This window comes from Dermacentor silvarum, chromosome 9 (assembly GCF_013339745.2).
Source record: "Dermacentor silvarum isolate Dsil-2018 chromosome 9, BIME_Dsil_1.4, whole genome shotgun sequence".
Taxonomy (NCBI): Eukaryota; Metazoa; Arthropoda; class Arachnida; order Ixodida; family Ixodidae; genus Dermacentor; species Dermacentor silvarum.
In genome coordinates, this window is record NC_051162.1 from 67,190,388 (window position 1) to 67,214,798 (window position 24,411).

Sequence of the window (24,411 nt, forward strand, 5' to 3'; positions counted from 1 at the left end):
TCTGCATCGCCCGCTCGCTAACAGGGGGATGGCCCTGTCGCAAAAGAATATGGCCACCAGCATTCTTCAAAAGTATTTTTCGCGAGTACCAGTGGTATCAGCCATGTAGAAGTAAAGCTAGCTCGCTCACAAGCTTAGTTGTATTCCAGTAGGGGTGTGATGTCGCGAAGTTGCCATAGTTGCCCTCGAGCAGCGGATGCGAAGGGGGGGGGGGAGCCTGACGTCAGCGGCCAACGCCAGCGCGCGGGCCTAGGATGGCACCGCGTGGTTAGAGAAACGGGAGCAGATGCGCGCCATGTAAAAGGATGACGTCGCGTGGGAAACAAAACATGAAGACGCTGGCTCGCGCTCTCGGCTACTTCGCCACATCGTTCTTCTTGTAGATGGCGTCGTAGATCTTTCGTACGCGATGATTCACATATCGTTAACAACCAGCGTAGTGGTTGCCGCATTGGAGCTCCAAAGCAAACGAAGGTGTCTCAGCCGAATACAAAGAATAGGTGTTCAACAGAACTCCAAAGACAGGACCCGTCCTTACGCATTTATAACGAACTTGCAACAGATCATCCCAAATTTTATTTTAAGAAACAATACAGGCTAGATATACCGGGTGTTCAAAATTAAGCTTTAGGGTTTTCTTAAAATTAGGCACGCGAAGACCACCTGCGCATATAAGTGATGTGGCCAAGGGGACACAAAGTGAGATGATAATTATTGCTGTCAGTAGCCGAATTAACTAAAATTGAATAATTAACGTTTCATTGACTGCAGTAAGTGTGAATATTTGTATTCAAAAGTTAGAGGCAGTCGTGTTGCTACACAGTTCACTTGGAAGAATTCTTCTAGCATGTCTGTCCTCTGAGATATCCAACTCCAAATCTTAATTGTCGTTCGCATGATTACGCATGCAAGAGAGTGGGGATCGGCGCAAAGCTCTTCCCTGATGTGACGCGGCTGTTGCGTGCAGCGTTTAGTCTGACAACGTGGCGGAGGCATTGGCAAAGATAACAAATGTCCCCCTTCCCCTCACGGCTGGCGAAATGAAAAAAAAAATCGAAGAACCCGTAACGAGGGGGGGGGGGGGTCGTAACACGCGACCGCGCAGCCTGTAAAGATGGAGGCAGCAGCCGTGCCGAGATGATGGCGCGAGCGGAGAAGCCGAAGGGCAGTGCTCGTGCGTAATGGTGACTAGACGACCGGGCATGGTCCTTGCTGGGCTACGCAAATAAAGTGACTGCTGTTTTTCAAGTATTATAAGTTTTATTGAAATCAAGAGCAACAACTGCACCATCAACAGCAGAAACCTTTTTAGCTATGCTAACGTATATTTCATACTGCTGCTTTAAGTTTGGTGTTGTCATGCACGAATCTCATGACGACACTTCACCCATCAAGATATCAATGCCCTAAATATGGTCAAAATGCCTCCCTTCCACAGCAACGCAAAGCATAAACCTGCTCTCGCGTCGACTCGATAACTCTGCGCAGTACGACAATTGAAATTTGGAAGCCGGATATCTCGGAGCGCGAACACGCTAGAATAATTATTCCGACTGATACTGTGTAGAAACACGACTGCCTCTAAGTTTTCAATACTAATATACCCACTTACTGTAGTCGAGAAAAAATAATTGCTCAATTTTAGTTAATTGGGCTGCTCACAGCGATAATTATCATCTCACTTTATGCCCCCCTGGCCACTTAACTTATTTACACAGGTGGTCTTCGCGTGTCTCCCAGTGCCTAATTTAAGAAAAGCATAAAGCGTAGTTTTGAACACCCTGTATTATAATAACGTGCACAACAACGCAAACACACGGGCGTTTTTGCATTTCGCATCCATCGAAATGCGGCCGCGGTGGCCGGGATTCGATTCCGCGATCTCGTGCTCAGCAGCGCAACGCCTGAGCTGACTGAGCCACCACGGTGGGCTACAGGTGTTGCTCTAGCCGTATAAAACGCGGGTTTACCGTGAGCAGAAACGGTGAATTTCGGTAAATAAGAAAGGCTTACTATCATCATCATCATCATTGACAGAAGCTGACCCCCCACCCCTCAGAAAACAACTGGATCCGCCCCTGTTATTGGCATCCCGTAGAGACTCAAAACTTTGGAAGATAAGTGCTGAGAAGCTTTGCTGACGAAGTGGCAGCCATGCAAAACACGGTTAAGCAACTGTCACATCGGGATGCTTCCCTACAGTCACGTTTAGACTATTTTGAAGATAGGTCGCGGCGTGACAATTAAAGTTTTTGTGACCTTTTAGACAGCAAGGAGACATGGGACGAAACATAATCTAAGATTACTAGCGTACTTGCGACTGTACTAGACACGCCCCTGCCTGAATCAATTCAGCGCACCTATCGCCTAGGCCAATTTTCACCGAGCAGGTGTCGCCCGGTAATAGTTAAATTTGGAAACTTCAAAACAAATCAAAAACTTTATCCTGTCGCAACCACCAAAAAGAACAGAACATCACCGTAGCCGAAGACTTCTACGCCTCAACCCGTACTGTTCACAAAAAACTACTGGAATTTAGCAAAGCTCAACCAAACTCACGGCAATTCCATCTTCGATACAAGCAATGAACATGAACAAAGCTATGAACAATAAATATTTTTGCTACAACACGCAGACAGACAAAATTGAAGAGGTTAAGCTGCAACGCATTGGCACCGCCTCGGGTGATAAGGCTACATAAGCCTCTTCAAGGTAGGAGATAATGAGGGGTAGTAACCGTACTTCACAATGCCGCCTAACTGTCCTATTCACTAATAATAGAAGTGTACTTCATAAACATGACTTACTGTCTTCTGCTATTGACACGTGCTGAGCATGTATTATAGCATTTACCGAAACATGGCTTCCAGCCCACGTGCACGACTTCGAAATTTTTCAGTCTGCTAATCATTTTGCAGTGTAGCGCTGTGATCGAACTGAGCGTCGAAAAGGCGGTGTTCTACTGGCATCCGATATTCCATCTTCTTGCATTCATGTCCCAGCTAATCTCGAAATCCTATGGGCCACAGTAGCTCTTGAACACATGAAAGTTATCTTCGGCGTATGTTATCGCTCTCCGTCCGCTACAGCTACATTCCTGGACGAACTTCATGACACGATTAACACCGTTCACACACGTTTTCCTTCATCCCCGTTGTTTCTGCTTGGTGATTTAAATTATCCAAACATTTCGTGGAATACACAGCCACCAAGGGTATCGCCATTTTCAACCGAGGCAAGCAGTTTCTGAGATTTGTGCTCCGTTTTTTTTTCAGTCTCGCAACTCGTGACCGAACCAACTAGAATATCACCTAACTCGGCATTAGATTTATTCCTTGACTTCTAGCCCCGACTTTGCCTCCCCAGTAACACATCTACCGTGCATCAGTGATCATGCGCTGCTCACCTTTGCTCTTCCCGCACCTTCTGTTCGAACTAGTAAAATAAAGAAAACCATACACAACTACGAAAGAGGTAACTTTGACGCCATAAGTAATGAGCTAGCTGAATTTATTGCAGTCTTTCTTCGCGGTTTTAATGACCATTCTGTCCAGTCAAACTGGAACATGTTTGCAGCCGAAGTCAAACGCCTAACAGTAAAATACATTCCTATCCGCACAACAACTTCTAATCTCCAGGCACCATGGTATAATAGCCATATCTGACGTTTAGCAAACAGGAAGAAACGCCTTTATCAACTAGCCAATCAGTCACCGAGTGAATCACGCTGGTAAAAATATAAAACTGCTTCTGCTGAGTACATAAACTGCACTGATGGTCGCCAAGGTTATTTTCCAAATTACTGTCCTTCCATCATTGCTAAGCACCAACGTATCCAAATTCTGGCGCATAATTTACCCTTCTGCCGACAATAGCACCACATTTAATGACCTTCCGGTGAACCTGTTCCTGGTCGCTCTTGTGCTACGGTTTTAAACACAGAGTTCAGCAAAAATTTCTCGCCATTATGTAGCCCCCGTTTACTTTTTCTGTCAATATTACTACTTAGTCATGGATCCAATCGTCGATGATACATCTAGTTTCGCCCGATCCATTGACAAATTAAAACATCAGACTTCCCCAGGTTACGATACTATAAGTACTAAATTTTTGAAGAACAGATCTACTTACAGTTCCGTCATATTAACCAAACTTTTTGAGCAATCACAGGACGCATCTACTTTGCCTGTACAATGGAAAACTAGAAGGTGGTTCCCATCCCCAAGTGCTAAATATTTCCCGATTATTATATACCAATCTCTCTCACCGGCATCTGTTGTAAAATGCTGGAGCAAATCATGTATAGTCTCCTTGTTAATTTTCTCGAAACTAATTCATTTTTCACGTCAGTGCACCATAGGTTTCGCAGAGCATATTCGTGCGAAACACAACTCATCTTGCTTACGCACAAGTTACAATGCATTCTAGATCAATCCTCATTTTCCGACTGCATTTTCCTAGATTTCTCTAAAGCATTCGATAAGGTATGTCACAAGCTATTACTATACAAACTAACCCTTCTTAATCATGACTGTGGCCTCTTAAAATAGATAAAATGTTTTCTAACCAATTGTTTTCAGTTCGTCAGTGCTAACGACCATAACTTCACTAAAGTATACTCAGGTGTGCCAAAAGGTTCTGTACTAGGTCATCTTTTGTTTCTTATTTATATTAACGACCTTCCTTTAGAAATATCTTCAAATATGCACCTTTTTGCCGATGATTGTGCTGTTTTTCGCAAAATAGGTAACTCCGATGACATACCTGCAGTTCAGGCCGATCTAAACATTCTTTCTAGCTGGTGTAAGAAATGTGTAATGAAACCTATGTTAACAAATGCAAAGTAATGAGAATATCCCGAGCAGCTCATGCCTTACCTATATTACATGGATAACATTGCTCTTGAATCCTTTGACAACTATAAGTACTTTGGAGTTCATATTACGACTAACTTGTCTTGCGCTGTTCATACTAATTACATAATTAACAATGCGAACCGGACATTAGGTTATTTGCGCCGAAATTTTCATTCCACTCCTCCAATTTTAAAACTACTGCTGCTGTATACGACACTAATAAGCCCAAAATTAGAATATGGATCGGCTGTTTGGGATTGATGTCAAGTTAACCTAATCAATTCTCTTCAACTTGTTCAAAATCATTCGGTCCGTTTCATTCTTTCTATCTATAATAGAACAGCAAGCATAAGCGCTATGAAAAGTAACCTCAACTTACCGCCATTGGCTTCTCGGGGAAAAATATCCCGTCTAGCTCTCTCTCCTAAATTATACTATGACCTATGTGCTATGAGACGATTTAAGTACGCAACCACAGTATGTTTCTCATCACATTGGTCCTTATTTCAAAGTAGGGATTGTATCGAGTCACACTAAAAATCTTTTTCAGTCATTTCTTCCGCGAACATCACGGGAATGGAACCACCTTCCTCCAGACATCGTTACTATTACTGATAAGAATGCCTTTAAACTAGCACTAGCTAATAATGTATAAGTAGCAGCTGTTTTGTACTCACCAAAGATAATTACTGTCTAGTTTCCCTAACCTGACTTTATGCTCATTTCATTTGCACCTTTTCTAGCATTGTATAATATCAGCAATGATTATTTCTTTTTTATTGTAGCTTACTGCAATCTTGCAACCTTTTGAAACTGTTCATACCACTCCCCCTCTTCAATGCCCCCTGGCCTTGAGGGTAATATAAATACATAAATAAACAATTTTTTTACCGAGATAGGAAAAGCACGCTCACGTAGTCTATACGAAGGATATCACATTCACAGCTTCAATTTTCAACCCAGAAAGAACTGCCGTTCTTATTTTGCAAAGAAGAGCAACTGTAAAACATCGGATGACACCTACACAGCAATGTAGCTTAAGTCAAACTTTACGACCATCCTTTGCGTTCATGGTGCATGTGGCGTTGCAACACCTGCTCGATTATGTGGAATGAGTGCGAAGGCGTCACGCTGTTCCTCCAGCCTCATTCAGAACTCACGATGACTAGAACAAGTGCACCATGAAACAGTCTCGGAAGGACAAATAGAGCCAAACCGGCTGCACACATAAATTGATGTGGTTCACGTGGTGTTCTTTCTTGAAGGAACAGCCGTAACGACGTTATCAAAATTCTAGACTGCATATAGCGGGATTTTATTTTTGTGCGGTGCGTAATTTTTCGCCCACTGTTTCGCTTTTGTGTTCTGTTTTTAGCATCGAAACCATATTTAGACCCTGCAGTGGCTTTGCCTAGCAGTGCGTTGCTTAACTTATTTTTATTTACGTGTAGTATCATGGTGACAGTAGGCGGTGTCATAGCCGGCTATTCCAAAATCCCCCGCTCTTTACGCAAGAAAAGGGAAAAACGAAAAAGGAAAGACGAAAATAAACGAACACTATACACACTGGAACGAAAGCGCCCACAGATTGTCCTCAGTAGGCATCAATACTAGAAGGACAGTCCAGTAACTATAAAATCGTCATTTTAGCTTATGGTTTTCGGGGAGCTCATTGAGGTCTATTTGCCACCATGATGCGAGGCTTCCTTGCTGCTTCGTAACATTCGCAATCATTGTCGTCAATTTATTGGCAAGAACGGTCCAATAGTACTGCACGCACACCGAGAATACTCTGGTACAGCACTGCTAAACATACGCTGCATCCTGGCTATTACATTAAACGCGGCCATATCCTCTTTTATGACGCAACGAACGGTGGCCGTGCTCAACAAAATGAGCATAAGACACTTCAAGTGGTGGCGCTAACTCGTAGCACCTCTAACTTCGTGTTGCCTCGTCCAGACGCAGCATAAACATGTCACTTATTTCTACGTTCTGTGCCCAAAAATACTCCATTTGAAATCAACATTGATATCTTGCAACACAGAATGTGCTACGAGCCTTCCAATGTTCCAAACGCACGAAAGAGACTGCAGAGGTAAATAATACGGATCTTTTTAGCAGCTTTGATACCCGATGCGCTTCCACTCGTCTTTGGTTATGGACACGACAATAGCCAGCTCAAGCCGCTCAAACGCCTCCGAATTTCGTATTTCTAGAAAAAAGTCGTAGTTTCGCCCAAAAAAGACGCAGCACTGGTAGCGATAGCAAAGTATTAGACAACTCCACGAAGCGAGATTCGTAGGCTTATCGGCAGTGTAAACTGCAGTACACATTCGATTACTACTGCAGAAACTCCCTAGTTTCACCTGTCAGATAGTGTGTAAGCATTATTTCCAGTCGCTCATCTTCCACTCATGCAACGAATGATTGATTGTGTGGCCGAGGTACGCACTCCGCGGCTCACTGTGTCGAGGATAATGCATTTTTTTATTTATTAAATACTGCGGGCACGTGGTCCAAGCAGGGAGGGCGACATATGGTACATACAATGTAAATCAGATAGACAAAACAAACAGAACCATGAAACTACAAGATTAGGAAGTGGCTTCAAGTATACAATTCCCTTCGGATACAGTTCGAGGAAAAAAGAAAACTTATATGTGTTTGCTCGTGCAAAGTAAGGGGTTAATGCATCATGTCTGCGGTGGCGTGTAGTTCTGGTTGATAACTGCGCTAAATGTTCAGATGGGTCAAGGGGTAAATTGTTAGTGTGAAGTAGTTTAAGGAAATTGAAGTTTCTGTTTCTTTCTTCTAAGTTCGAATGGTTCAATGTTGTTAATTTCCATAAGTTCGGTGGCGGAATCACACCTGGAAAACTTGTTAAATATAAATCTGACCAGCTTTTCTCTGAATTCTCTCAAGACTATTGATATTAGTTTTTGTGTACGGATCCCAAACTATGAAAGCATATTCCAGCTTAGGTCTAATTAGGGAGATTTAGCATAGCATTTTAACGTTAGATGGGGCTTTCTTAAGTTTGTGTGTCAACAGACATAGTTTTCGGAAGGCTGAAGCGCAAGTGTTAGTTATGTGATCATTCCATGATAGTGTATTGTTAAGGTTCACTCCTAGATCTTTATAGCTAGTGACTTCATGAAGAGGTGATGGACCTAACTTATATATATAAAGCAAGCGTGATTTCTTATGTGTCATTCGCAGTAGTACGCTGTTATCTGTGTTTAGTGTCAGTTCCCCAGCACCGGCACCATGCAAGAATATCATTTACTACAACATAAACTAGTTTGATCATGGAGAGAAACAATATCTTTAAAGAGCACACAATCATCAGAAAATAATCGAATTTGTACACCATCTTCAACCGTGTTAACAATATCATTAATATATAGAATAAAAAGAAGAGGACCGAGCACACTGCCCTGGGGAACACCCGATGTGACCGGAAGGCAGCCCGTTTTTTTGCCATTTATCTCAACGAATTGTTTCCGGTTAGACAAATAAGCAGAAACCCAAGAGATAGACATCTGAGTGATTCCTGCATTTTTCAAGTTTTAGAATTAATTTATCATGAGGGACCGTATCGAATGCTATACGGAAGTCAAGGAAAATTATGTCTATTTGTCCGTTCTTGTCAAGGGTTGATGCAAAGGAATGAACTACAGTGACCAGCTGTGTGACAGTCGAATACCGTCTTTTGAACCCATGCTGAAAGTTAGTTAAAATTGAATGCTTTCTAGATGTTTGGTTATGCTTTTTGCTATATGTTCGATGAGTTTGCAGCATGAGGACGGTAAAGAAATGGGACGGTAATTTGCTACAAGTCTATGGTCTCCCTTTTTATAAATTGGTGCTATTCGGCCTGTTCTCCAATCACTCGGTAATTCAGACAATAATGAAGCATGGAATATTATAACAAGAAACTTTGATAAGGTTACAGCATATCTACGGAGAAACAAGTTAGGGATATTGTCAGGCCCACTTGAACATTTCGGTTTTAGGTTCAGCACCATAGAGAGTACACCAGCATACGATATAAAATTCACATCAAACGGTTGGTACACTGGGCAGTTACGTGAATAATCACTGGGATTCGAGACGACAGTGTGGAAAAACATATTAAAGTGATGAGCAAGTTCTACATTCTCCGTAACCAACTGTCCATTTATTGTCATTTGGGATATTGGTTTCTTCTTCTCAGCAAAGTAATTTCAAAATTTACTTGGATCGTTTGTAAGGCAGAGATGAGTTAAAATGATAATCCTTCGATCTACGCACGGCAAGTGCAAGCGTGTCTTGCACTTCAGATACTAAGTTTGGCTGCGCACGGGCCTTTTTTAATCTCTTAATTTTACGTTTCATATGAATGATGTTGCCATTGATTCATGGTGTTTGCTTGTGAACTTGTTTTTTTTTCTTATTTGGTATGAATTTATGAAGGCAAGAACTGACACATGTCCTTAAAGCGGGTCCACAGTAGGTTAACATTATTTTCATCAAAATCAGTTAGACAATTTAGCAAGTAATCAATCACGCATGCGTCGTTCGCGCGAGAATAATCTTTGACAAAATCGACAGATATTTTTTTTTTTAGTTTTAGCACAGGAAACAGGCTGTAAGCAAACACAAACAAGATAGTGGTCAGATAGCCCCTGCTCGATCACCACCGTGAAGTCAGCGAATTTCCGAGCTAAGAAAACAAGGTCCAATACTGAAGATGAAGAACCCTGTACACGTGTCGGCTCACACAACTTGTCTGAGATCATGTGTTAACATGATATTAAAGAGTACATTAATATCCTGAGTGTGATGTGGCCCAGGCTGAAGACGTATCCAGTCTACACCGGGCAAATTAAAATCGCCTAGAAGAATAATCTTATTGTTTAAATATTTATTTATACAAGACCGTAATTCATGCGAAATTTCAGGAGGGGTGTCATGAGGTCTATACATTGCGAATATAACGAGGGTATAACCGCAAAGCGATACTTTAATTGCGAATATAACGAGGGTATAATCCCAAAGCGATACCTTAATTCATAAACATTCCAATGTAGGTATTATATCGAGAATGACTGCCTCTATCGGGGTTTTAGTTAGAACTGCCACACCTCCTCCCCTAGAAGGCCTATCCACGCGATAAACACTATAGGAGGGAGGAAAGATGTCTTGGCCATCAATATCCTCGTTAAGCCAAGTTTCGGTAATCACAGTAATGCGAGGGTCGTGTTGAAGCAACAGTATTTCTAAGGAATCTGCTTTATTTACAATACTTCTAGCATTAAGATTTATTAATTGTAGTTGCTTGTTCCTTGAAGGTTCATTGTTTCATGATTGTGTTTGCCGAGGTCGACTATCTGCAATCTGTAGCAGTTTGTTTTGCGATTCATCCCAGAAGGAAACATGTCTGTCCATTTTGAGCTTGTCGTGTATAAGTGGCACCTTCTTTCCTTGAAGTTTATCAGTTTCTTGCACTTTCCCACAGAAGCTTGCGCTTCTTTAGGGTAAATTGCGAGTAGTCGTCCTGGATGAAAATACTAGTTCATTTCAGGTTTTTTTTGCATTCTGCAGTATTTATTTCTTTTCATTAAAATTCTGAAGATACAAAATTACCGGTCGCTTGCCACCTTGTTTTCCTAATCTGTGAATCCGACTGACAGAATCACACTGCACATTAAATTTTTGTTAAGTACATCCTTAACAACTTTATCTTTCAGTGCGTTTTCAGTCTCATTTGGAATTTCAGTTATGCCATGAATGATCAGATTATATCGTCGGCTTCGATGCTCAAGGTCTGTTAGCTTTTTAGCCTGGAGACTGATAAAATGTTCAATAGACTGTAAACTCTGGGTATTTGCTACCGGGGTATCTATTATTTGCGTGATTTGTGTCTGCATTTTGTTAAACGTGCTGTAATGTTCCCAAGAACAGCTTCTCAGTTTTCAAGAAATGCGTTTGCAGTTCTTGTATATCGTTACGCCTGCCCTTCTAATAACTGTTTAAGCATCTTGGTCTGTGTAGGGCCGGGATTTTCTTCAACATCACCGCAAAGTAGCAATTTACACAGAACTCATAAGCCATAGCAAAGCATCGCCGTGGGCACGGCAGGAACATAACACCACGATAATCGCTACGCAAGGATCTCGTATCGGAACCAACCTGCACAATGAAGAACAAGGTCAGTGTCATGTCAGTTCCTGGTCCGCCGTGCGCACAGAAGGAAAATTCCTGCGGCGCTTCTTTTATACGGGCGATCACCGATGACGTCACAGCGCTGCGCTAAAAGGGGTCGCTAGGAGCAGGGTTGCGTCTGGAGATGAGGAGATTGGAGGTGCCATTCACCGCCGAGTGTGCATATGCGTACATCGCAGAAACGATGTTCGCCGAGACGTTCATGAACAGTAGTTAATACCACGGCAAATCCAAGAAAGCCCTGCACAATGAAGAACAAGGCTCCTGTCAGCGTCATGGCAGTTCCTGGTCCGCCGTGCCCACAGAAAGAAAATTCCTGCGGCGCTTCTTTTATACGGGCGATCACCGATGACGTCACAGCACTGCGCTAAAAGGGGTCGCTAGGAGCAGGGTTGCGTCTGGAGATGACGAGATTCGAGGCGCCATATCACCGCCGAGTGTGCATATGCGTACACCGCAGAAACGATGTTCGCCGAGACGTTCATGAACAGTAGTTGATACCACGGCGAATCTAAGAAAGCCCTGCACAATGAAGAACAAGGCTCCTGTCAGCGTCATGGCAGTTCCTGGTCCGCCGTGCCCACAGAAGGCTAATTCCTGCGGCGCTTCTTTTATACGGGCGATCACCGATGACGTCACAGCGCTGCGCTAAAAGGTGTCGCTAGGAGCAGGGTTGCGTCTGGAGATGAGGAGATTGGAGGTGCCATTCACCGCCGAGTGTGCATATGCGTACACCGCAGAAACTATGTTCGCCGAGACGTTCATGAACAGTAGTTGATACCACGGCGAATCTAAGAAAGCCCTGCACAATGAAGAACAAGGCTCCTGTCAGCGTCATGGCAGTTCCTGGTCCGCCGTGCCCACAGAAGGAAAATTCCTGCGGCGCTTCTTTTATACGGGCGATCACCGATGACGTCACAGCGCTGCGCTAAAAGGGGTCGCTAGGAGCAGGGTTGCGTCTGGAGATGAGATTCGAGGCGCCATATCACCGCCGAGTGTGCATATGCGTACACCGCAGAAACGATGTTCGCCGAGACGTTCCTGAACAGTAGTTGATACCACGGCGAATCTAAGAAAGCCCTGCACAATGAAGAACAAAGCTCCTGTCAGTGTCATGGCAGTTCCTGGTCCGCCGTGCCCACAGAAGGAAAATTCCTGCGGCGCTTCTTTTATACGGGCGATCACCGATGACGTCACAGCGCTGCGCTAAAAGGGGTCGCTAGGAGCAGGGTTGCGTCTGGAGATGACGAGATTCGAGGCGCCATATCACCGCCGAGTGTGCATATGCGTACACCGCAGAAACGATGTTCGCCGAGACGTTCATGAACAGTAGTTGATACCATGGCGAATCTAAGAAAGCCCTGCACAATGAAGAACAAAGCTCCTGTCAGCGTCATGGCAGTTCCTGGTCCGCCGTGCCCACAGAAGGAAAATTCCTGCGGCGCTTCTTTTATACGGGCGATCACCGATGACGTCACAGCGCTGCGCTAAAACGGTCGCTAGGAGCAGGGTTGCGTCTGGAGATGACGAGATTCGAGGCGCCATATCACCGCCGAGTGTGCATATGCGTACACCGCAGAAACGATGTTCGCCGAGACGTTCATGAACATTAGTTGATACCACGGCGAATCTAAGAAAGCCCTGCACAATGAAGAACAAGGCTCCTGTCAGCGTCATGGCAGTTCCTGGTCCGCCGTGCCCACAGAAGGAAAATTCCTGCGGCGCTTCTTTTATACGGGCGATCACCGATGACGTCACAGCGCTGCGCTAAAAGGGGTCGCTAGGAGCAGGGTTGCGTCTGGAGATGACGAGATTCGAGGCGCCATATCACCGCCGAGTGTGCATATGCGTACACCGCAGAAACGATGTTCGCCGAGACGTTCATGAACAGTAGTTGATACCACGGCGAATCTAAGAAAGCCCTGCACAATGAAGAACAAAGCTCCTGTCAGCGTCATGGCAGTTCCTGGTCCGCCGTGCCCACAGAAGGAAAATTCCTGCGGCGCTTCTTTTATACGGGCGATCACCGATGACATCACAGCGCTGCGCTAAAAGGGGTCGCTAGGAGCAGGGTTGCGTCTGGAGATGACGAGATTCGAGGCGCCATATCACCGCCGAGTGTGCATATGCGTACACCGCAGAAACGATGTTCGCCGAGACGTTCATGAACAGTAGTTGATACCACGGCGAATCTAAGAAAGCCCTGCACAATGAAGAACAAAGCTCCTGTCAGTGTCATGGCAGTTCCTGGTCCGCCGTGCCCATATAGGCAGCAAGTGTCGCCATGACATGTGACAATCACGTAATTGCTGAACCTAATTAGTCGGCAGCACGGTTATTGGGTGAAATTTATGGAAACGTAATTATTCGAGAGTAGGGCTAAGTTGGGTAGTGTGAATTATTCCAATATCCTTATCAATCCTGAATGTACTTCAGTAATGTAATCGTATTGATTACATTACTGAAGTCCATTGATTAGGCATAAGCTATCCTTATTATCGTTAATAATTCCTAACCTAATCAAATTAGAGGAAATCAATCGAAGTTAGGCTTCATTTATCAGAATTCGTTCTTAATTGGGCTTAATTAATTTTACCCCAATTATTATGTTGCTAATTATTTACCTTAGAATTTATGAATAAGCCTCACTATTCTTAATTATGCTCGATTATGCATGGCTACGCGTAGATAATTTCATCGCAATTATGCTTATTCATAATGTATTAACCTAAATCATCTTAATACCTCTTCAGCACTCACTATATATAGTCATAATCATAAATCTCTGTAATCACACATAGTCATACATTCTCACAATACCTTCATAGGACCCATGTACGTATAACTATCCAGCGCATCATGTAACGCATTACAGGCAGACGGACGGACGAACAGATTTCCGAGGAAAGTAGCTCTCATATCAGACCTTTCTCATTCCAAGAGTAGTTCCCCGCTGTATTTTTAGATACAAATCCGGGACGTCTTATTTACCGATAACTATTTTCTATTGCAAGACAGGGGTAATTGGAAATCACAGGGAGAGGACTTCGTCCTGCAGTGGACATAAATATAGGCTGATGATGATGATGATTTTCTATTGCAGAAATCACTGGTACTCTAGCGATACTAATTTTGGCTCAGGTTCAGGCCGGGCTACTTAAGGATAGAGCCTTGAGGTGCATTTGAAGGTACCTTTGAGATAGAGCGTTGAGGGGCTTTTCTAAAATTTCCATACTAAAAGCAAATAGTAAGTCAAGCTAAAGTTATAAATAATTGCAGGAGAACTTATAAGGCGTAAATATTATCGCGAACAAAGATTTAGTCATCGCGAAATTGAGGTAAATGCTGGACACGATTTGCCATTCCCGCGTGACATCCAGGTACTAGGACGATGACGAAACCACTAATTATAATTCAGTAATTAACAGTCTACCTCTCGAACAAAAAGTTGTCGCAGTTTCACCTGAAAGGCGAAGCATCAATTGCGATAGCAAACTTGTAGAGAGCTATACGGAGTAATGATATTAGCTTTATAAGCTGTATAAACTTGGACATGCAGCAGCATAGGCAACACGCAGAACTGTTGTCGACGCCATCGGCGTTTTGCCCGCGTTCGCTCAAAATGCGTGCGGCGTTGGTGACTGTTGCCGGAGCCTCTGATATAAATAGGCACTGCGTGCCGCAGCTAAACGTCGCCTCCCTTCCCTCCCCCTCCCGCACGGCCTCTCGCTCGTCGGAAGAAGGCGCGTTTGCTCTACATACATGGTGATTGTGAAGGAGAACAGAGACGCCTACTTCTGCAGCCCTTAAGCGAGCACGGCGCAGAACGCGCGTTTGTTCTCCGCCGTGCGTTCACTCCCCGTGAAAGACGCGCCCCTCGCGCCCTTTCACTCGCACATCCAGCGTTCGGCGCGCGGCGACGATTTCTTCTCCAAATGACGTCATACGGAACCTCACGGCGACGGCGACGGCGACGGCTACGGCGACGCCGACGGCGACGGCGACGCCGACGGCAGAAATCTGCTTTTGAGTGTCCATATAATTGCTATCGCAATAAAATGTCATTGCGTCGCATTATAAAGACGAAAAAATGCAACTTTTCCAGTTGTATTCAATTTTTAGAACAAAGTCGCCGTTTCGCCCGGAAGGCGAAGCATCGATTGCGATAGCAAATTAGTAGACAGCTATAGGAAATAAGGATAGTACTTTTATCGGCCGTATAAAGTGGTAAATGTTCGCTTACTAACTAAATAAACAAGCACGGTGTCACGCACGCACAGGTAAACATGAACACATCTCGCTCGATGACCGCGGGAGCTCGTCAAAACGCTGGAATGATAAAGCGCGCCAACGGCAGCGAGTAAATTGACCTTCGCGCTGGATCTCGCTGCAACGCGAACTAAACGTCGAAAGCGCAGCGCATACGAAGCTACCGGCACTCGGCGAATGCACTTTGGCTCATCGCAGATCGTTTTGAAGATGAGGGTCCCGCGGGCGCACACTTCGGCCGCGTCGCTGATCGCTTTCAAGATAGCTTAGCTCTGTGAGCAGCAGTCGCGTAAGCAGAACGAATCCTACCCACCCTTCCTCCCGTCTCCGTCGCCTCCTTCCCTTTCCTCGCGCGTGAACGAAGACTGCGTTTCCGGTCGCCTTCCTCTCGCGTGTGCGAGATTAAGCTGCGGTTGCCGGCTCACCCTCGCACGCTTTCACTCACACACACAACGCACGTCGCACGGCGACGATTTTATCGGGGTTGGACTTTATACGGAACATCACTACGACGGTGACGGCGATGGCAGAAATGCGCTTGGAGTGTCCATATAATTGCTATCGCAATAAAATGAACACATTGACGTTAGCCTTGACAATAACGCAGGCGGTCGAAAGGTTTCGTTCTCTCCACTCCATTCCGCGTTTTCCGACAAACGGCGAGCAGCAGAGGATGCCACGTTCACTTAATGTCGTGTTTTGGGAAGCCTGAACGGTCCACAGCACTTGACCAAGAGCAGCCAGCCGTGGCGAATCCGACACTCTGTCTTAGTTCCGTGTTTCCATTAGCGCGAGTTTGCGTTTTGAGCAAGAAAACCGTAGCGCCGTCTGCCGCGCGCTCATTTACTCACCGACTACAGCAAACGACGGTTACGGCATGTACAACGTAATCATTCGAGGGAGGTCGATTTTAGTGGTGCTAAGTGTAGGGAGACCATTCACACACCATTTTATATTGGACTAAGTCTTTTCTTGGCGCGAAAAAAGTGCTGCTAGGATTCTGGAATGGTATTTTAGCAGTCCGCGTTGACCTAATGTTTGCCTTTAATGTGCCTTTATTTAACTATTAAATGCGAAGCATTTCTTAGCGAACATTTGCCACTTCGACAGTATCTATCTACCTATCCTTTTATCTATATATCTATCTATCTATCTATCTATTTAGCCGCCTACGTCTTTGGGCTCTCATGGTCGTCTCGTTAACTTTGATTGCGATAGCAATTATATAGGACACTTCAACCGGATTTCTGCCGTCGCCGTCACCGACGTCGTCGCCGTTGCCGTGAGGTTCCGTATAGATAAAGTCTTCGCCCCACGCCGCATGCCCGAGCGGAAGCGTGCGGGGACGCACGCTATCACAGGAGAGCGAACGCACTCTATCTCCCACGCGCAAGCAAGGAAGCGGGAAGCGAGCGCCGGAATGAGCGGAGGGGGGGGGGGGGGGAAGCACTTCTACTCTGCCAACAACCGCGCTCGTCGCTCACCCGCATCGTCTCTTATCTCCAAACGGCTCTGACCTTTGTCAGAGCCGTGTACCTAGACCGCACATACCCTGTACCGTGTACCATAGACCGCACGTACCTTCGCCCGCTGCGGCGTATGCGCTCGCTGCCAGCGTTTTGACAGTCGTTGTCTGCAGTCATTCAGTGTGATCTATTCATGTTTGTTTGTTCGCGCTCACACCACGCTTGTTCATTCAGTTAGTAATAGTCGGGCCACATTTTCCAACGCACGCTACACATGCAATGCTGCCCGGATCGGCAGTGCAGCGCTACAGGTGTGTCCCTTCGCACGCGCTGCCCACGGGAAGCGCTTCTCATCAACACCACCGTTTCATACGCGCCTTCTCGTGGTCATCGAGTCTCTCTTCATGTCGTTCTACTTACGCCGCAGCACACCTGCTTACTTAATCAGCTCATGTTTACTACAATTCATATTGATACCAAAGCCGCTCACCTTACTTCGTATGACATTGCTGTGTTGTTATCGCATTCACTGCTTCGCCCTTAGGGCGAAACTGTGACATTTTTATGTACAAAAATTGGCATACTATGACAAGAGTATATGACGAATATAAATATGTCATGGCAGCAATGTCATGACATGCGTGTCATGTAGGTGATGAAACACCCGCCTACATCCTAATGCTCTCATGGTCGTTTTGTTAACTTGGTAGGCACCAAAATTGGCATAGTTTGACAGGAGTGTATGACGAACATGAGTGATAGGCTATGACATAAATGTCATGACATGCCTGTCATGTAGGTCATGACAATGACCCAGCAAAAAAGATAAACACTCAAAAACCACTGAAATGGTTTGGGACGTGGGTACTAAGTGACGGAAACAATAAAGGATGCTGGTAGAAGTCATAGTCATGAGCATGACTCAGCAAAAATGACAGTGACTCAGCGAAAAAATATTAACACACAAAAACCACTGAAATGGGTTCGGACGTGGGTACTAGGTGAAGGAAACACTAAAGGACTGGTGGTAGAAGTCACTGTCATGAGCATAACTTAGCAAAAATTATAATGACTCAGCGAAAAAGATAAACAGTCAAAAACCAATGGAATGGGTTCGGATGTGGTACCAAGTGAAAAAAAAGGCTAAAGGTTGATGGTGGAAGTCACAGTAATGAGCATGACTAAGGTTTTCGCCTTAAGCTCTCTTAGGTGTGGCTAAAGGGACTCCTGGGGACTCATGACATGAATGTCATGACATGTGTGCCATGTAGGTCATGAAAGAGCCGCCTACGTCTTGGTGCCCTCATGGTCGTTTCGTTAACTTGGTAGGCTCCCCACACACTGCTTCGCATAACATCGATTCCCACAGGGCGTGGGATCTGCCGGCTTTTTTTTTTTTTTCTTGAATTTTCTCAACTTGTCTTCTTTGGTGTACCGTTACCGAAGCAAGCTATATTTTCGCTACCTAGGCTGATGGTAATTATCGAGGCGCACGATGTGAGCACAAAGAATGCCCTGAGCAGCCCCGATGACTGTTAGTATGGCATTCAAACTTCGGCTGCGTCGTCACCAGCTGGGCTATTCGCAAAGCCACCGGTGAAGATGTACGACGACTCTACGATGCCGATCGTTGCGATAAGTGTCTTTCTTATATTTTTGCCCACAATCTCATGCCATACGGAGCCCGATTCCAGCGTTAGTTATTCTTCCCTTTCTTACCACCCCCGAATCGTCACGAAAGTTTAGCAGTGAATATTTATCTTTGACAGTCACTAAGACCAATCATTGGCTGTAGTGAGCTGTCATAAAGTATCCTCCACAATTCGTACCTGAGTGCGCAGTTGATTTCAGTAAAGCGGTGCAACTATATAGAAACGGACATGCTGGTGACTCTGGCCGATATTACGCAGGACGTACCCAGTTGAGAAGTAAACCATGTCGAATTCACCGTATGTTTTGTTCTTCTTTTTCACAAATTCTACTATTCCGTACAGCGATTTCAATCCATCGATTCCACCATTTCCAAGATAATTGTAGTATTCGGTCTCCTGGCTATGCTGTAAGAAACAAGGCCATTTTTTTTAGTGGAAGCAGATACGAAATAATTCTTATCACGCACAGTTTCTAGGAATAACGGGGGTGCCAACAACGCTATGTATGGGCACTACGCGCGCATCGGTGGCGCACGCCTGCTCGACAACGGCGGTCCACTTGAAGCTCAAGCAAACAATGGTCGACAACCACATCCACACTCCAAAAGCAAGCCGGGTGTTTCAACGAACACTTTAAAACTTTTTAAAGGTTGCCTGTAGCAGGTAGCACAATTCTTGTTCATGAGCTGGTCTACTCGAAGAGGCGGACACTACTTGCACAAGAAATTGAAATGCGTAATTGACTAATTAACAAAAAAATCACCTATTAGGCTTTTAATTACTTCATGGACCATATTGCAATTTACAAATTGTAGCCGTGGGGTTCGCAAGGCGGATCCAGTTGGAACTGACTCAGTTGGATGACACCAGTTTCGATATCGTAATTGCCGAACTTTGCGGAGAAACGTATTGGCGTTCCCCTTACTTTTGTGCTTGAATGCATGAAACGACGTTTTGTTAAGAAAGTTACTTTTACTTTCTTGTTAAGAACGTAAAAGAAGCGCCAATGCATTTCTCTGCAAAGTTCGGGAATTAATATCTCGAAACTGGTGTCATCTTAAGAATTAATTCGAAGTGGATCCGCCTTGCGAACTCTACGGCTAGAATTTGTAAATTGCAATATGGACAATAAGGTCATCAGTTAAAAAACCTAATTAGTGATCTTTTTAATTATCCGAGTATGCATTTCCACTTTTTTTGTGCAAGTAACACCCGCCTCTTGGAGTAGACCAGCTCATGAACTAGAATTGTGCTATATGCCACAGGCAACCTTTAAAAATTTTTGCAAGTGTTTGCTGAAACAACCTGTATATTGCGCTTGTAGTGATTAGTTCGAACAGGCCTGCTAGTTGTAATGAACATTACTGGGGGCTTCCATGAGGAGACAAATAGGGTTCACCGACTTACCGGTTGTGATACGGTCGGCCGCGGCGTCTGCCACAGCGGAAACATTGTTGGTTAATCACGTGCAGGAAAAACAAGAACGGCGATGGAGACTTGCGCGCTCACCACTTGATGCAGACCACAACGAGACCGAGAGAATAATGTCATAGGAAAATACACTATTTCTGCTTGCCTGCAGGGAGCACTTTTCCATTCAAGTTGGGAGTTGCACTGCTCCATTCAAGTTGGGAGTTGGGGTGGGGGAGCGAGGTAAAGAGAAGGAGAAGCAGTGATTGTCGGCGGGAAGGCAGGCTATGCAAGGGCGTCAGAAAATGTGCTAGAGCGACACGAGTCCGGCCTCCTTTCAGGTACTCAATCAGGCACCCGGGGGCACGAGTCTGGGGGAGCGCATAATATGTGTGTGCAGAGTATGCTGTGAGGCACCCTCATTTTTCAAAATCTTGAAAGTCGCACCTAATTCAAGATATTTGTCGTCGAATTTCAACGGTAAATCCAGGCGGTAGCGAAAGCGAGCGCCGTGATTACTGATTGATTTCAACAATGTTTCAACCATCGACGTGAATGTCAAGAAATTCCGTCGCTCTGAGCTCGTCAAAGCCCACCGCGTCATTCCACAGTTCTCCCGGCTCCCTAACGCGGCTGCGACGTCATCCTGCGGCGACCTTACCACTCTATCCCCCTTCGATGAGAACGTCACACATATTGTTCGCCGCGAGCTCGAGGATACAAGTCCTGCCCCGTTCCATCCTTGGGTTTTCTCCGTTTCACGTCGCTGACGAGCAACGCCGTGATGCCACCTTGCGCGTCATCATTGATCGCTTGGAATCTTCACCTTCTGATTCGTCCCTTCGCTTGTTTGTTCTGGTGTATTATAGCACCACAGCGTACGCCCCAACGGTCCTGCCCTACTCCGGGCAACTTTTCTCCAAGAACTTCACGACTTACCTAACGGCAGGTCACCTCGGCGTCTACCGCACCTACGACCAGATTCGCCTACGCTTCTTTTGGCTAGGCCTTTCCCGCTTCATCCGGAAATACGTTTCGGCGTGTGAGAAATTCCCGCGCCGGAAAACACAATCGACGCTCCCTGCCGAGTGCCTTCAACCGCTCGGCATTCCTTCGGAGCCGTTCTGTCGCGTTGGCTCGGACTTACTTGTCCCTTTCCCTCTATCGACGTCTCACAAGAAGTGGGTCACTGTGGCAACATATTACGCCACGCGCTACGTCATCACCAGAGCGCTTCCAACAAGCTGCGCCACAGATGTCGCCGATTTTCTTTTACGTGACGTGATCCTGCAGCATGGAGCTCCACACCAACTCCTCACTGACCGTGGTCGGACATTCCTTTCTAAAGTCATCGCCGACATCCTGCAGTCCTGCTCAACCAGGCACAAGCTGACTACGTCTTACCATCCACAACCTAATGGTCTCACGGAGCGTCTGAATTGAACCCTGACCGACATGTTTGCAAAGTATTTCTGGTCCGACCATATATATTGATTGGGTCCTTGCCCTGTCCTATGTGACATTTGCTTACAATTCTTCGCCTCACGACACTGCCGATTATTCCCCGTCGTTTCTGTTGTTCGGCCGAGAACCCACATTGCCAGTGCACACATCCCTTCCACCCGCCGCAGCAGAGACCAGCGAATATGCACTTGACGCCATCAACAGGGCAGCCCAAGCACGCGAAATTGCTCGCGCTAGCCTCCTGACCTCACAAGAGAACCAACGGCGTTTGTACGATCGACATCACAGAGACGTTCACTTTTCGCCTGGATCTCTGGTCCTGTGGTCCCCAATTCGTCACGGTGGCCTGTCAGAAAAAATGCTGTCTCGGTACACAGGCCCATATCGAGTGCTGCGTGCCGTGACTCCAATTACTTATGAAATCGCCTCAGTCAGTACCAGTGCCTCATCTGCCCCGAATTTCATTGACGTTGTGCAAGTCGCACGCCTCAAACCGTATTACTCTGCTGTCATACATGCATATTGCGTGTTTATTGTGGACGGTGCGAACAGGCGCCCCGACGAAGAAGACGAACTGCTTCGTGCTCGCGAGCTGTCGACTAAAATGGCCAGCGCTGCAGTTTTCTTGTGTAAATATATTGTGTATATGGTCTCCAGTGCTTAGTCCTTCATTCGCGTAACAATATTTCATAAGTCATTAACGTACATCCTACATGCGTGAGCTTCTCGTGGCTAAACTTCACTTTATACTTCCGTGACGTGGTGGCAACCAACCACGCGTCCGTCGGAAGCGATGGCGCATTGATCGGAAAGAATTCAACGCAGATGGCAGCTTCTACGGTAACCTACCTTTATTAAGAATTTAGGCCTTCATAGCTTGCGATATTTTGCACCTCTTAGCACTTGGACACTGTTTGGCTAACCCTCTAGTAAAGCTACTTTAATACGCAGTAGCTATTTCACCATCTCTTATGCATTAGGCAGAGAAAAATATTCAACGCAGTTTAAAGCAACAGTAATCAAGCATGCTTGCAACGAATTTATCGGAAGTATGTCTATAAGTACTGAAAAAAATGTATTTGTGTTGAAAGCGCCATACAATATTTCGTACGCTTCTGCAGTGTAGAATTCTTTCCGTCGTATTGAAAGAAATCATACGCGTCTTCCCAAATGCATCCTTCTATAAACTACCTCTACCTATCATTTAATTGTGCTAAAATTTGAAGTTATATAGATTAAGCCGCAAGCTTAATTTTGCGCAACTGAAGCTCAGTATAGTCCGCATCCGGTCGAATTCTGAGCAGATTTCGAGCGGAAATGTATGCGCCATGTTACCGCTTCAGATAAGTATTTTGACGGCTGTATGAATTGCAATTGAATTGCCGCACACTCAGTGGCACATACTCAGTGACCCAAGTTGGCGCGAAGTTCATTGAAGAGCGTCAATTACCCAGCTCATTCATGGGGCAGCTCGATAAAGCGTTGGCGTGGAAGACGTTCATTGAAAAGCAGCACATTCCCAGTGCATTTGTGGCACAGCCTGTTAAGCGTGCGGTTCCTGTCCTTGAAGAACCCCCAAGGTAAATACACCTTGGGTGTTCATTTGGGCGCGGCAAAATAGCGCGCTTGTATAATCACTTCAAACGCTACGGGATCTGCGCAGTAATCTAGGCAACAATGCAACTTCATCAAGCGCCAAACAACAACGACGAGTACTTACCTCACTGAACTCGACGCCCCGCAAGATGAGCTGGACCTTAGGATTAGAAACGGTGCGGTACCGCAAGTTCACCTGAATACCAGGAAAAGTACCTGTTATGAAGCCTGTTATGAAGCAGCACAGCCAGCAATGCTTCATAATTCGTACTTACGACAGTAAGGCATATCATAAGGTACTTCATGGTTGCCTCTGTGCTGTTAAAACCGGCTCGCAATCTTGAGTCAATTATCAAGAATATTTCTGGGGTTACAAGACTGATACTGTATGCGGCTGGAAAACAAATTGTGTTACAAATCTGTAACTTGAAGATTCGTCGGCGTAAATAATCAATCAACTTACATGCATCGAACCCAGTGCGCTTTTTATCGGCACGCTCGAGGATCGATAACTTGTCTTCCGTGAATACACCTGAAAAACGGTTCAACTAACTTGAAATAGCCGTTTTCTTTCCCCGATGTCTTTAAAATATCTTGCCATTATTTTATCGTTGAAAGAACTGGCAAATATTGAGGCATTCGCTACAAAGCTATCTGCGAGGCAGTCAACTGCCAGTAAGGGTCAGCGTGACCACATGCGGGGTTACTATTTTTACTTTTACGTTTGCCGTAATTTTAAAAAATCGCCTGTTGCAGATAACGCAGTTCTAGTCCTTCAGCAGGATTATATATAGAGTCGGACACTACTAGAAATCATAGCACATATTTAACTAATTAACAAAGATTCATGAATTACCTTCTTAAAATATAACTTTACGCACAAATTGCAATTTACAAATTGTAGCCGGTGAATTTCCAAGGCTTATCCACTTGCAATGAATTCCTAGAAGGACACCAGTTTGTACATACACGCCACAAACTCCTTCGTATCAATGCACTGTTGCTCCGCTTCATTTTTGAACAAAACTTTTTTTGGGAGGTATGCAAGCCCCAAAGGTGGCTTCGCCCATGTGTTTCGTCCCACACTTTGTAAAATAATATCTCGAAACTGGTGTCATCCAGAAGTTTCTTTTCAAGTGCCAAACGTGTTACAAGCTCACCGGCTACAGTTCGTAAATTGCAAATGCTTCTTACAGTAACTAATTAAGAAGTGAATTTGTGAATTTTCCTTAATTGAATATGTGTTTCGATTTCTCTAGCTAGTAATGCGTTGCTCTCCGAATAATCCAGCCCAAGGACAGGAATTACGCCACCGGTCACAGACATTGTTTTTTTTTTATTCCGGCAAACTCCGAAATGTTAACCCATGCTATACCCGGCTCACACAAAACGAGGCACCCTTATCATGCTCCAGAAAACAAGTGTAAACAAAGTAAACGCAGCAACCTAACACTGCCAAACTAAGCGAAGTTAAACCAATTAGGCATA

At 45.1% G+C, this 24,411-nt stretch overlaps 1 protein-coding gene across 1 annotated transcript; it reads right to left on the reverse strand.

The window, feature by feature from the left end:
- Positions 1-18,648: 18,648 nt before the first annotated feature.
- Positions 18,649-23,276, reverse strand: LOC125939836 (uncharacterized). Its single transcript, XM_049655301.1, has 3 exons — positions 23,199-23,276; positions 23,048-23,119; positions 18,649-18,858 (listed from the first exon to the last, which is right to left on the reverse strand). The coding sequence occupies exons 1-3, from the start codon at positions 23,226-23,228 to the stop codon at positions 18,649-18,651; spliced, it is 312 nt and encodes a 103-aa protein (XP_049511258.1). The 5' UTR covers positions 23,229-23,276.
- Between the last annotated feature and the right edge of the window lie 1,135 nt (positions 23,277-24,411).

Coding starts and splice junctions, on each gene's coding strand:
- LOC125939836 (XM_049655301.1), bottom strand. CDS start 23,228: ATGAAGTACCTTATGATATGCCTTACTGTC. Junction 23,120..23,198: donor TTATGATATGCCTTACTGTC/GTAAGTACGAAT, acceptor CCTGGTATTCAG/GTGAACTTGCGGTACCGCAC. Junction 18,859..23,047: donor GGGGCGTCGAGTTCAGTGAG/GTAAGTACTCGT, acceptor TGTTTCTTACAG/CATAGCCAGGAGACCGAATA.